Genomic DNA, 14681 nt, shown 5'->3' with positions numbered 1-14681 from the left:
GCTTTACTCTTATTAGGGCATGTATAACAAAACACTACGTATATGGGTTATACTGCTGACCGTAATATAATCTATGTTTAAACAAGAATATGTAGGTCATGGATACATGTATATACGGCTAGATCTACTTGACAAGGCCAAACGCATATTCTCCAAGGTCGCGAGATGTCAACAGGGTTAGGGCACGTGATTGTTGCCGAGGATTGGGGGTTAGGGTTAGTGTAATGCGTAGGCCTTGGTCTTGGGTTTTTACAGCTCGAGGCCTTGAGGAAATTATGTGTATGGCCTTGTCAAATAGATCTAACCATATATATATATATATATATATATATATATATATATACTAAATATATACTAAATATATACTAAATACAGTTCTGTTGACGGAGGGATGGGGGGAGGTATGGGTAGACATAGAACCGGATCTAGGGATTGGGTCGAGTACAAGTAAAGTGCCACCAGGTCGTCGGAAATTTCAGGTCATGCAAACATTAGTGACTGTCTTTTCAAAAAGCTGACTGGGAATCGTAGCGCGTTCCAAAAAAAATATGTTCAATATTACAGGATATGATAATATAATGCCTGGGAACAGTCATTATGATCAGCAGGGCACGCGTTGGGCCGCCACCTCCCCCCTTCCCCCGCAGATTTACAGCTGAAACCCGGATTTTATATCTATTCACATTTGAACTGGTTTAACTTTGTATAAAATTAGGATCAAGAACAGTAACCAAGACACTCACGGCTGCATATATACATAATACAAATAGGACTCGGACCAGAACAAAACCTTGGGTATAACCCGTGGATAGATTCTGTTCCGCCAAGATCAATCATTAAATTGAGTAGATAGAAATAATGATTAAATTAAGAAAAGTCTGAACTAAAGCTACATTGTCATGTCAAACACGCTCAAAAGCTTTGCTAATCTCGACGAATATTGTCTCAAATAAGTATACGTATACAGGTCATAATTCTATGGAATACAATTCCTGCTTATTACTGAGCGACGTTTCGATTAGGCTTCTCTAGTCATTATCAAGCCTACACAGAACATCGCTCAGTAATAAGCAGTACATTGTATTCCATAGAATTGTGAACTGTATATTCCAGTTCAATTACTAAATGCCAGCTCTACGTATCAAAATATATTTTAACGGGCTGAAATCCACATTGTCATATGGGAATATAATATACTTATCTTGAATTTCTATGATTATAAAAAAAAATCTCATGATATATTGATCATAGGCATAAATCGATTGTAATTTGATTTTCGTTATTCGAAAAGTCAAATCGGATAATGGTTTTAAAAATAGCATTGTTAAAGATACGTTAGTTAAGAGTTTAATAATTCAAAAACAGATGATAAAAAAAAAAAAAATTGAAAATTTCATTCAAATTTATACTTCATTCTCAGCCAAGTTACCATTGTTTGTAGTTTTGACAAGATGTGTGCACAGTGGTAAACAGGGCACTGGTATAATCGGGACTTAGCCTCGCTTTCTAATTTTTAAATGGCGAACCGTTTTAATCTAGTTAAAATCTCGAGTATCCGATGCCATCGAGAGTCGATTATGGTCTAATTAATAATTTAGAAAACATTTCAGGCCTAAAGTAAGACCTGCAATAGGCAGATTTAGATCTTGCATAATGTATGTTTAATATTATCTAGATCGTTGGTTCTATTTTTTTTCAGAAACTTTCGTGATCTAACCACATCAATTCTGTTATGCGCTATATTTGTTTACATTTTTATGATTATTCAATTTGCACTAAAGTAGAAATCATGATCAATGTCCAAATTGATATCACGCTAACCTTTCATCAGATAACCAGGATTATACTGGTTATGTAATTATTATAAACACGTGTTCTTGCTATGTTCATATCATCTTATATAAACTAAAGATCATACTCTAAGTATGATTCAGGGGGGTTGGATGGCCGAATGGTTAGCTCATTCACGCTGTATCATAAGGTCTGTCATTGAGTCAGCTGGCGTGGTTTCGATTCCCTACGCTAAAGACCACTACGCACGAGCGAATTTATTGAAATAAAATTGAACCATGTGTTAGTTCCGAAATAACCTAGTTTGTGTCGAGTGGACGTTAAACCCCATTTCTCTCTCTCTCTTAAGCAGTGGACACATTAGCTGAATCGTTCGGCCGAATCAATCGGCGCCGAATTTTATTCGGCCGAATGGGTGGACACACTAGCCGAATGCTTCGCCCGATTCAACCTGCCGATTGCATCACCTTTCACGACACATGATTAACCATGGCGGCGTCTATGTCTTCAATCTATCACGTGACTTCTCGATATGACTGGTTATTGGCTAACGAATTCTATATTCGGCCGATCGGCCGAATATATCAAACCTGTTTGATTCGGGCGAATCATTCGGCCGAATGACAGTGGACACACTAGGCGAATTTCGACGCCAATTGATTCGGCCGAATCGTTCGGCTAGTGTGTCCACCGCTTAAGTATGATTCAGGGGGGCTGGATGGCCGAATGGTTAGCTCATTCACGCTGTATCATAAGGTCTGTCATTGAGTCAGCTGGCGTGGTTTCGATTCCCCAGTTGTACGTGACAAGGAGTAGGGACGCCTGTCTAACCCCGTGGGTTTTCTCCGGGCCCTCCGGTTTCCTCCCACTGTTAAAGACCCCCACGCACGAGCGAAATTATTGAAATAAAATTGAACCATGTGTTAGTCCCGAAATGACCGGCTTTGTGTCGAGTGGACGTTACCTCTCTCTCTCTCTCTCTCTCTCTCTCTCTCTCTCTCTCTATCTCAGTATGATCCATATGTCTATATATGTTTAAATATGCTATTGTAATCTGGAGACCGGCTCGTTCAAGCGATTCCTATTCGTTATTGTGGACCAGTTTGGTTTAAACAATATTTTATTTCTATTATATCATGATTATTTACAATACTGATATTGTTGATCTGAAAACAAGCCATAGCTTATATATATTCATCTCCATGACACACTCCTTTGTTAAAATTCCAGTTTTAATCCTTTAACTGAGTTATTGTTCTTGGTGTGAAAAGAAATATGACAAAAACCTGCAGCAAAAGCTATCTGGACTATTAAATATGCTATGCTAAAGACAGTGTAGTATTAATCGTCAGGCACATGGTTGGTAGTTTTAACCATATATGACGAAATTTTAAAGATATGCAAAGGTAATTAATTCAGGGAGGTTGTTGGTCCTTCTTAATGAATGTATCCACACAAACCATGCACGGGTATATATTGTTAATAAAAACACACTTTAATAATAGTTTGATCATCAGACAATATGGACAACAATGAAGCTCATGCTCAGGCTGAGACTCTCTTGGACGGCAAAGCTGAAGATGAAAAAAAGGATCTTAATATAGAAATTGAACAAGAAAAGCTGATTAAGCTGTATTACAAGATAAAAGACAGTCCGCCATTACATCTTACTTTATTGTTTGCTGTACAGGTCTGTGCCCTAAACTATATGATTAATTTACTAAGTCGCTAAGTTCACAAGGGTAAACAAATAACATGCGACCTTGATTTAATTTACTAATGTTTGTTTATTTTGTTATTTGAACTAACATTTTGATTCATCTGATTAATATCAAAATAAGATAATCCGGTAATGATTGTTGGATAATCCAGTAAGGGTTGTTCTTTTCAGTGGAGATATATTTTCGCACTAATAAGTCATTTTTTTCTATTAAATTATACATCATACGAATAAGTGAATTTTTTTCTATTAAATTATACATACGAATAATTGAATTTTTTCTATTAAATTATACATCATACGAATAAGTGAATTTTTTCTATTAAATTATACATACGAATAAGTGATTTTTTTCTATTAAATTATACATCATAGGAATAAGTGGATTTTTTCTATTAAATTATACATCATACGAAAGAATTAGTGGTATGTCATATATCATCCTTCAAATATCACTATCAGGGGCGGTTTAAGGGATCAGCCGCTGGAGGCGGGTCGTTCTGAGGGGCCACAGTGACGGGTATTCGGGGGTCCTTCCTAAGAAAATTTAGAAAATTACATCGCCTTAGATGAGCATTAGAGCACTTTCCTGTCGATTTAGATACAGATTGGAACCGACGATTTCTTTGCCCAAAACGGCGAAAAACAAATGAATTCAGGGTTAACTTTCTAATCCTTCGTACCAATTGGATAAGACGGACCATAAGACGGCCGATGTTGGTCTTGAAAGTCCCTCGAAATTTTCTGGTGGGGTTTCCACTTGTCAGTGGTGATGGACGGTGGAAGGAGTGCTGCGGAACTTTGTGACGCGTATAGTCTTTCGGTTGGGTAAGATAAACCGAATCGTACACGTAAAAGTAATCCTGACTGTTGGAATTGGCCGTAGCGCTGTCCGGGCAAAACTTCACACATAGCACACTTCATTAACCTGGTTGGTGGAGAAAGATAAGATGTTAATCCCCATGTTATAAACAAATTGATTGCTTACGATAAGCATTTGACATTTTCCGTGTGGCGAAATGAAATGGGTTAAACGTCCTACTGTTCCGCTCCGACTGGGCTAATGAAGACAGACATACGCCGTACATTGTGCTACGAGGGAAACTTTTCCCGGACAGCGCTACTACGACATACCTTATATCGAATTCCAACTGTCAAGTATTCGCTTAAGTCTACGCCAATGTGTACACGAGAAATGAGTTTTTCGTCCCACCCGAAGGACTATACGTTGTTTATTGCCATGCCCTCCGTCCTGCACCGCTGACACGGAGAAACCTCGCCGGAAAATCCCGATGAATTTTCTTGACCAACACCGGGAACGAAACTCAGGACCTTCAGAATCCACCCATCGTAACCAACGCTAACGAATATCCAGTGCACGGCGTGTTTAAAAGAAGATAACAAAAAAAACGTGGCCTATGCACTATGCACTTAACCTTACTACTAGGGCACTGGTGACCTTGCCATGAAGTCCGTTTTCTCCGATTCTGTGCTTCTTTTCTTGGACTTCGGGGCCCCTTTCTAGAGTAAAATTTTGCGTAGAATACGATGCCGAGTGGTAATCAGTCCGCCGTTGGGGCGTTGTCGAGATATTCGGGGTCAAAGGTCAAATGGGTTCACTTGCACTGAAAGTGAATGTTCAGTCATTCTTGCATCATGAAAATAAGCTGAAAATGATCGAAAGTAATCACACTTTCAATAAAAAATGTAAACTTGCTAAAATGTAAACTTAGTGACCCTGGAGGTAAAAAGCTTCTTTTCATAATACAATAATGACTGCGCATTCACTTTCAGTGCAAATGAACTTTTTTTGGCGCTTAAATTTCATAAGTACACGTACTTTTCATTGGGGGACTCGAGATGTTAAAATCGGGATGGTCCCTTTAAAAGGACGATTTGGACCATTGTGGTCCGATTTTGTCCAAATTGTTATCCCCTGTTTTGGTCAGTTATGGATGACCACACATAGACCGGTCTACAGAAATCATTGTAGTTTATAACTGCCCTGACTTTGTTGTTTCAGCAAGCCTTACTACCAGTGTCCACATCACTGTCTGTATCATTACTGGTAGCTGAACTTGTTTGTGCCAGAGATGACGATGAAATTAAAGCTCAACTTCTTAGTACAACCTTCATGATGGCTGGTATTGCAACAATGTTGATGTGTACAGTAGGAGTCAGGTGAGAAACTATTGTTGTTTATTGAGGGTTTCAGGTTTTCCTTAAAGATGCATTATGAAAGAGTTAGGTATAGATTTAATTGTTCTCCTTATAATCGTTCAAAAATGGATAATAATCCTAAAATTAACAAAAGGAGATAACAAGGGGGGGGGGGGCTACTCCGAGTCCCCGGGTTTCCTCCCACTGCTAAAGAAATAAAATTGAACAATATGTTAGTCCCGAAACGACTAGTTTATTTTGAGTGGACGTTAAACCCGTTTCTCTCGTATAAACAGCTCACAAACCTTATCAAGAGATCTGTAGTTTTTTATGATTTGTTTCCTGGCAACCTATGTTTTATAGTCACAAAGACAAAATCAAAGGAAGTTTCAAATGTCAAATTTAAGTTACTGAATTGGGTACGATTTTAAGTAGGGTTAAGCAAAAGCTTATCAATTTTCAGTATTTAAAATTGATAAAATTAATACTGTTATTTGGACTACGGATCTTAATTAAATTACTCTTGAGGCAATTGTACATTGTTTTATTACCTTTCGGTAGGGGGCCTGCCTTTAAAATGTTTCATATTACTTTTTAGATTGCATAAACTAATATGTGCTCTTAAAAATAAAACGTTTACAGTGAAGCTAAATAGTGGCTGATGGATTTGATACTGTCACCATAATGTAATTAAAGATACACTATGAAAGTGCTTAATCTGCCTATTGCGGATCTTATTTCTGGCTTCAAATTTGATATAAATCATCATTTAGACATTTATTCACATGATAGGCCCATCTTCAACACTGCTAAAAGCACTCACAATACAGTAATTAGAACGAAATTTTCAATATATTATATTAATTTATCATTATCTATCTTTGAACTATTAAAGCAGGAACGGTCAGCTCTTTATTTCAATAAAATAAAATAAAACTAAGTACGAACAATCCAAACCATTAGACAAAATTCGAAGTCCTAAAAAAAACGGTATAGGCAAAATAGTGTAATAAGGCAAAATAGTGTAATCAGCATATGGACTGTTCACCGTGTACAAAATACACGACATACAGTAGTAACAGATGTCCGGAAGAGTAAGCTTACCCTGTCTGGCGCCACACCCGCCATAGCTGCATCCAAACTATTAGGCGAAATCTCGGTAAAATAGCGTGATTGGCCAATGGACTATCGGTATGCAAAATGCACGTGATGAACAGTGTTAACGATGTAGTAGACAACCATTATCAGGGAGATAGTATACGCGTCAATTAAATATATCTAGAATAATAGCCGAGAGAGTCATGTTATATACTATTCAAAAAAAGTAGGGGATATTTGATTTTGGGGGCATAATACTAAAATATGCAAATGACTACGAAAAAAGTCACTATAGAACCTAACAGAAGAAACATTTCCAGTTACATGTGACGGCCAAACGCACCAATAGCTACCGCATGGAATGCAGGTGATGCTTGGGATCATCATGGGGGTCCAACCCAAGATTTGCACGACTCTGACTTTGAATGTTACAGTCATTGTGGCATTGAATTCCAGGGTGGAAACATCAGTTTAATTGTTTTAGTGACCAGAAAACAAATTTTGATATGCGTCGGCTTACCCAAAATGAAAGGTTACGTGCCCTTGGCATGCTACAGATCGGCACAACACAGGCGGTTGTGGCGCGGACGATGAATGTTTCTCAGTCTGTCATAAGCAGGCTATGGTCCAGATACCGTGATACACAATCTGTACAGGACAGACCACGCTCAGGTCGACCAAGGGCGACAACTCAAGCCCAGGATCGATTTATCCGTACCTTGGCCTTGAGAAATCGTGTCATCACAGCAAATCAGATCAGCGCTCGTCTTCAAACAGACACTGGTGTGAGAGTGAGTGGCCAGACGATTCGGAATCGACTGCATAGGGGTCACCTTCACGCCCGACGTCCTCGCGTGATCCCTTGTTTGAGAGATCATCACATTCAGGCAAGACGTCGTTGGTGTAGGGATCGTCAACACTGGGATAATCGACGCTGGAGCAATGTGATGTTTTCAGATGAGTCAAGGTTCACTGTTGATTTTTTGGACAGACGTAGGAGGGTGTGGTGTCGTCGAAACGAGCGCTTCCAAGACGTTAACGTCATCAGACATGATCGATTTGGGGGTGGTTCTGTTATGGTGTGGGGAGGCATCACTGTTGCTGGAAGAACGGCTTTACATGTTGTTGCAGGGCGTGTTACAGGCCAGTACTACCGGGACAACATCTTGGCAGTCCATGTTGTGCCGTTCGCACGACGTCATGGCCGCCGTTTCATCTTCCAGGATGAAAACGCAAGATGTCACAGGGCCAGGATCGTTACAGGTTACCTCCAACAACAGAACATCACCACATTACCTTGGCCAGCACTGAGTCCCGACCTCTCCCCCATCGAGCATGTCTGGGACATGCTTGGACAGAGGTTACGTCAACGTCAACAACGTCCTGCCAATGTCCAAGAACTTGCTGCTGCGTTGCAACAGGAATGGGACAATCTGGACCAAAATGACCTTAGACGTCTCATTAGGAGTATGCCACGTCGGATCAATGCTTGTTTGGCAAACAGAGGAGGATTTACCCGTTACTGACTTGGTTGTGATGCTGTGGTAACTTTGCTGTTTGACCCCGGGTATCATTTAACCCTTATAATGGCCAGTCTGTGCCTTACTTAGTCTAACGATCATTTGGAATAAATCGATGAATGTGAACTTCATTTCATTTTGTCATTTGTTTCTTCGTCAGTTTCATTAGGTGACTTTAATAACACTTAAAAATCAAATATCCCCTACTTTTTTTGAATATTATATTTAACAATCAAGTCAATATGACGCCCATAAAACTTTTTAAAGGTTTTAATAAGTTTAGTTCGCAAGTATCCCTGTAGTTGGAGCTTAGATGACAAATACCTCGATCTACTTAAAAAAATCAGAATAAAATGAACAAGCTCTCGCGTAACGAATCGTATATAATGTATCTTAATCCGGGATGATCTAAGATTAAAATAGTTAGCATAACACAATATAATCTGTTTATGGAGATAGAGAAACCTGACAGTGAACCGAGGTCCCGTGTACATTTTAGCGTGTATGTATACGAACAGTGAATACATTCACAATGGAAAGGTCTAACAGAATGAGGGAATGTGTTATAAGGATGTACACCAAAAAATGTATAGCAGTCAATTTCTTAAAATGTTTTTATTCACGGATTACTCAACCAACAAGAAATTCGAGGGTAGCTTTCCTTAAAATATGCCTTGGAAGATAGCACTGCCAAAATGGAAGTGATTCAAGATTTATATTAACTCATTACACTATTTACATATTTACTGAAATACACAAAAGTATTATTTCCACTGTGAACCATATTCGCTGGCAAGACTTTGATTGCTGATATGGATGCAGATCGACCTCTCCTGCAATATGGGAGTATACACACCTAGTCCGGGACCCCGTAGACAACGTATTTCTCTTACCAAATGGCAAGTCTCAAACGGAGGTTTTAAAAAAGGAAGTCCCACACTATGATTATTGAAAAACACATAGCTGGTACCACCAAGCATTCGTGACAAGGAGTAGGGTTGCCTGTCCAACCTCGTGGGTTTTCTCCGGGTCTTCCGGTTTCCTCCCACTGCTAAAGACCTAAAGACCCCTACGCGTAAGCGAATTATTGAAATAAAATTAAACCATATGTTAGTCCCGAAATGACCTAGTTTGTGTCGAGTGGACGTTAAACCCCATTTCTCTCTCTCCCTCTCACCACCAAGCATTGTATACGTATATGCAAATCTGTATACAGCGACCAAATCTGCCTGGTATGCAGAAAGCATGAGGACTGTGTCCCATGGACCCAATTCGGGGATATCACAGTCCATCCCAAGGGAATGAATAACTTGATATACTTAATACGTTTTCAAACAACTTAAACCCGTCAATCTTCATCAGGAAATTGAGACCGGTGTCCCAAGCTGTAGTATACGGTGTCTGGATAAAGCCAGACTTTTATTTTATAAACATAGCGTGGAGGCGAAATTTACCTTTCACTATCAAGTACAGCACTCGTCATGTACTGTATTGACCCCTAAAGGAACGGCAAAAATTATGAGGTCACTCAACGAAAATAATGACCCGAAGCGGTTTTGACGCTCACGTACAAACTACTCAATATTTTGAGCTGACATTATGAGACAAGATATATACACCATTCCTCTATATTTTGGCGCTTCAATTGCATACCGACACGGCCTTTTATTGGGGAACTCTGTTAAAATTGGGATAGTCCCTTTAAAAAAAATCCATTTCATGCTAATGACATCTTTTTTGCATTTGAATAGTAGGGATCCATGGTTGTACAGTGAGTAATTAAAGTACTGGCTCCTTATCGAAGAATACACGGGTTCGATCCTGGTGTTTTTGTCCGGGGGGGGGGGGGGGCAAGGATACGTTTCGGTAATCAATACCTTCTACGGTGAATAAATCCCACATCCCCACTCAGTCATAAACTTGCATGTTGTAGAGCATTTCCGACAGTCTATTTTTCAAAATTTTCTTGGCGAGGTCCCCAATGGACTCGCTACTTTGGCGCTCACAAGGGGGATTCGTTGAGGTTCGCAAGTCCGTTCGTTTGACATTTTGTTCTCTAGTCGGATAAACTAGTGATCAGGCGACGGACGGTATCTGGTCAGATCTATTTATCTCGACGATCGGTGCCTGACAGAATACTGTAAGACAGCATTTCCGGCAGTCTATTTTTCAAAATTTTCTGGGGGTGGACTCCTTACTTTGACGCTCTTGAGTGGGCTTCGTCGTGATTCGCAAGTCCGTTCGTTTGACACTTTACCTCATCGATCAGTGCCTGAAATACTGCCAGGCTGCATTTCCGGCAGCCTGTTTTTCAAAATTTTCTGGGGGAGGCCCCCTACCCCTAGTTAAAGCTCGTGCCTTTGCCCCATTAACCTTGGACTTTGCCCCAGCTTTGCCCCTCCAATCACCGACGGCTGGCGCCGCCACTGGGGGGGGGGGGGGTGACCGAATGATTAGCGTGTGCGCGTTGTATCATAAGGTCTGTCATTGAGTCAACTGGTGTGGTTTCGATTCTACGGTTGTACGTGACAAGGAGTAGGATTGCCTGTCCAACCTCGTGGGTTTTCTCCGGGCCCTCAGGTTTCCTCCCACTGCTAAAAACCCTATGCGCAAGCGAATTATTGAAATAAAATCGAACCATATGTTAGTCTTGAAATGACCTGGTTTGTGGACGTTAAACATCCCTTTCTCTCTCTCGCTCTCCTCAATGTCATTTTAATAAGTTTGAAAAACGGCACTTCGTGGACACGGCTTTAGAAATGACAAAACTATAACAGACAATATCCATGTAACACTTTATATCGCTTTTTATTATCACTCATAGTACATGACAAAACACGAGGGTGCACCATACCATCCCAGTTTCAGTGCATCCGCAGGTATTACAATCATCACTAAAACTCTTGTCGGTATCGTGCCACACACCCTTATAAAGACACTGACCAGGGCGACTTTCGGGCTCCGTTAATCCTGAAACATGAAATATCGACTACAAACACTGTTCCAAACAACATGACGTATAGACTACATTAATCCTAAAACATAATATTATATAGAGTATGCACCTACGTAGGGGTCTTCAGCAGTGGGAGGAATCCGAGGACCAGGAGAAGCCCCGCAAGGTGGAGCGGAGAGATAGGGTTTAACGTCCACTCGACACACACTAGGTCATTTCGGGACTAACATATGGTTCAATGTTATTTAAATAATTCGTTTGCACGTCGTGGTCTTTGGCAGTGAGGGTGGGGATGGGCGAACATTTATAGAACATATGCTATGAAGGAACGCCCTCTCTGACAAGTGTCAGCCTCTGCTCCATTCAATTCTAATTGTCTTGGATTCGTTTCCGTGTACGCCAACGAGTACACGTGACCCCAGGCCACTCACTAGTGGGGCGCATCCGGCGCTGCCCCCCTCCCCCATCTGGATTTCTATACCCGGACCTCCCGTTGTGCGCTTCGCGTCTTCGGCGCTCGCGGCGTGCGGCTTCGCCGCCCGTGCACCCCGCCCCTCCCATCCATGTCTCTGGATCCGCCCTTGAACATTGAGTAGTGTTTATAAAGTTGGATACAACAACGAATAACAATAACATTACCTGACTGCTCATCACGTGGCTGCAATGATCCAGCGCCATCGCTTCGTATACTTGCACCTGTAATGCAAAAACAAGGTGTATTATAAACAAATTATACAACCTATATGAACTTCGCAAAACAACGAGGAACGTTATCTAATGTTCTCGTCACTCTCATCTTCCCGGAGAAACGACTGCAAGTTTTAGAACATCTAGCCGTTGCTAGGTTAGTCTGAAATTCCCAAACTCTTGGCTAGTTATCTCCCTTTACCACAGATGTGAAGGAATAGATTCGTTTAAAGCGATTCAAGGCTTATTTTAGCTGAAAAACTCACGGAAGACCAAAGAAAAACAAACCCACTGGCATAATGGAAGAACAAAACGTAAATAAGACGGGTTTGGGTCATAGCCGAAAAGCGGAAAGATCCAGCAACCTTAATATTGAACTACGAACCTTGCAACTCGATTACCACAACTAAACATTTCAGTTGGAAACCACGCGACTTGGTATTCGCGATGATATTTTTCTATCGAGGAATCCGCGAGGTCCGCAGCTTGATCAGGGACCAATCGAAGTTAGTGCCAACAAATAATAATATGGGATCTGTCAAATATACACCAGATGTCTTGAACCTTTCGTGGTTAAACTAAAAGTGACCAAGAGTCGAATAGAACATCATTTGCGGAAATGGTCACACATCAGATTTAGTTTTATCGCCCATTTTTAGAGATTAATTAAGATTCGTAAATTTTTGTTCTTGATATGACAGGTAATGTTCAGCCATATGCCTGAAACGGTGTATATTTGTAAGCATTGATGAATGTGTTTCAACAAAGGAACCAAAAGTGTCTTATAAAATGTGCAGAATTCATCAGATTATTAAAGTTTTCATAATACGGACAGTTTTAGTTCTAAAACTACAAATTTGACGGTCATGCTAGTAATAAAATAGAGTTTAACGCCAAACGAATGGTCTAACGCATGCTTTTTAAATCATAATCTTGCAGCGGCACAATGGCCTACCTTTATACTGAATTTACGTACATGCCAATGTATACACGGGACCTTGGATTTTCACGCCACCCGAACGAATAAACAGTTCTCCTTTTCAGGCCCTCCGTCCTGCACCACGTCGGAAAATCCCGATAAGCTTTCTTGGCCAAGGCAGGGATCGAACACGCAAACTCCAGACTAGCGAGCCAGCGTCTTACCCACTTAGCCACCGTGGCTCCCATGTTAATAAGACAAGTATATGTTATTAATACAATACTTACTGGTTACAAGTCCGATGAAACAAATCACAAGGAGTAACCGTAAAACTCCCATTATTAACAGTTGTGCTTTACAATCTATGTATCATCAATAGAATAGACAGAAATATTTATAGTCACAGAGAACAATAATTCAAATATAATTTTCCAATTATCCGACCATTGATTTGCACATAAAACAGTCAGAATATATTTAACTAGCAATTAACAGTAGTTCTGCACCGGTATAAAATTAATTCTAAAATATACTTCGGATGCAATAAAAACGAAAACGGAATTGACATTTGGTGTACCATTCGAAATAATATTTTTTATTCATCTGTGGATCTAACTTTGAATTTATCAGCCAATAACTTATTATTACATAATCCGACCGGATGACAGATGTTTTATTAGGGTCGTAAATGGTATGGATTAACGTACGTACCCATTTAGGGACAATTATAAGCATCTCAATGGGTACGCGATATAACCGCCCATGTAATTATCACCACACTATTTACCTGTATATATATCTTAGTGATAACAGATATCAATTTATTAAATATATGATTTATTAACATCAGGTATATAAAACAGCTACATAAATACAACAGGAACTAAACTACATCGGGAATATAAACCATAACATTAACATCGGTACATTAGGACAACCAATCCGTCCTCCTGCCACAGGAACTAAACTACATCGGGAATATAAACCATAACATTAACATCGGTACATTAAGACAACCAATCCGTCCTCCTGCCACGGCAGCGGCTGAACTCGAGTGGGTCCATACGCAGGTCTCTGCTCCTCTCTTCCTCTCGTCTGCGACTAAATATTTTGAGAAACATTTTGGCTTCCAGAAGATCCATATGGGTTACTCAAGATCCGAGAATTAAAAACGGGCAGTAACTCACAGCGGAAAAGCTAAAAATCGATAGGGATCATCTGCTCATACTTTTTGTGGTTCATACCTACATTTTCGCCTCTATCGCGTTATCAGATGACATGATGAGGTGGTCGGTGGATACATCTAGAACCAAATATCGCAGAACGCTAAAAGTCATCCTCGAAAGACCTGAAATCATCATACAAATTTTGAAAACAATCCGTCAAAAACTTTAGCTGCTATCGCGTACCCGAGTACTTGTTGACAATCTGACAGGGGCTAAGTGCGGGAGTATAGAAGATCTGTTGACCCTACTTACTGCCCCTCTTCGTGTTTTTTCCTATGGATTGCCTCATCTGAATGTTCATACTTGTTAATATACTCAGTTCAGGGGGCAACAAATATTTTGTTAACCAACGTAATATGAAATTTGAAGGCGTGTCCTTAAAATATAGCCCTTTTTTTGATTTTGGACGCAAAAGCCACAGAAAAACAATGGCGCCGTAAGGGCTTTAGGTCGTTCTCCGGGATCAATATAAATTCTCTGTCAAACCTTTAATAACAAACAGGTTAATTACCACCCGAGTGTTTCCTTAAAACAGGTAACTCACTATGTAATATTATAGCCACTCGTTGGACAGGTTGTAAGGGTGAGGGTATCCTAGGTAACC

The 14681-nt window shown here is 40.2% G+C and overlaps 1 protein-coding gene and 1 long non-coding RNA gene across 2 annotated transcripts in view; one reads left to right on the top strand and one right to left on the bottom strand.

The window, feature by feature from the left end:
* The window catches only part of LOC126815096 (solute carrier family 23 member 1), a 38831-nt gene that overhangs the window by 11498 nt on the left and 12652 nt on the right, over positions 1-14681 (top strand). The window contains exon 2 of the mRNA XM_050540633.2: positions 5535-5692. Coding sequence (XP_050396590.2) covers positions 5535-5692 — 158 coding nt within the window. The remainder of the gene's footprint in view (positions 1-5534; positions 5693-14681) is intronic.
* LOC126816877 (uncharacterized) lies at positions 11097-13215 on the bottom strand. The gene is made up of 3 exons (XR_007678635.2): positions 13139-13215; positions 11885-11941; positions 11097-11259 (listed from the first exon to the last, which is right to left on the bottom strand). It is a non-coding gene; the product is annotated as an uncharacterized LOC126816877 (long non-coding RNA).

Source organism: Patella vulgata, chromosome 3 (genome assembly GCF_932274485.2).
Source record: "Patella vulgata chromosome 3, xgPatVulg1.2, whole genome shotgun sequence".
Lineage (NCBI taxonomy): Eukaryota > Metazoa > Mollusca > Gastropoda > Patellidae > Patella > Patella vulgata.
Note: the sequence above shows the minus strand (reverse complement) of the source record. Positions and strands in the feature narration are given on the sequence as shown.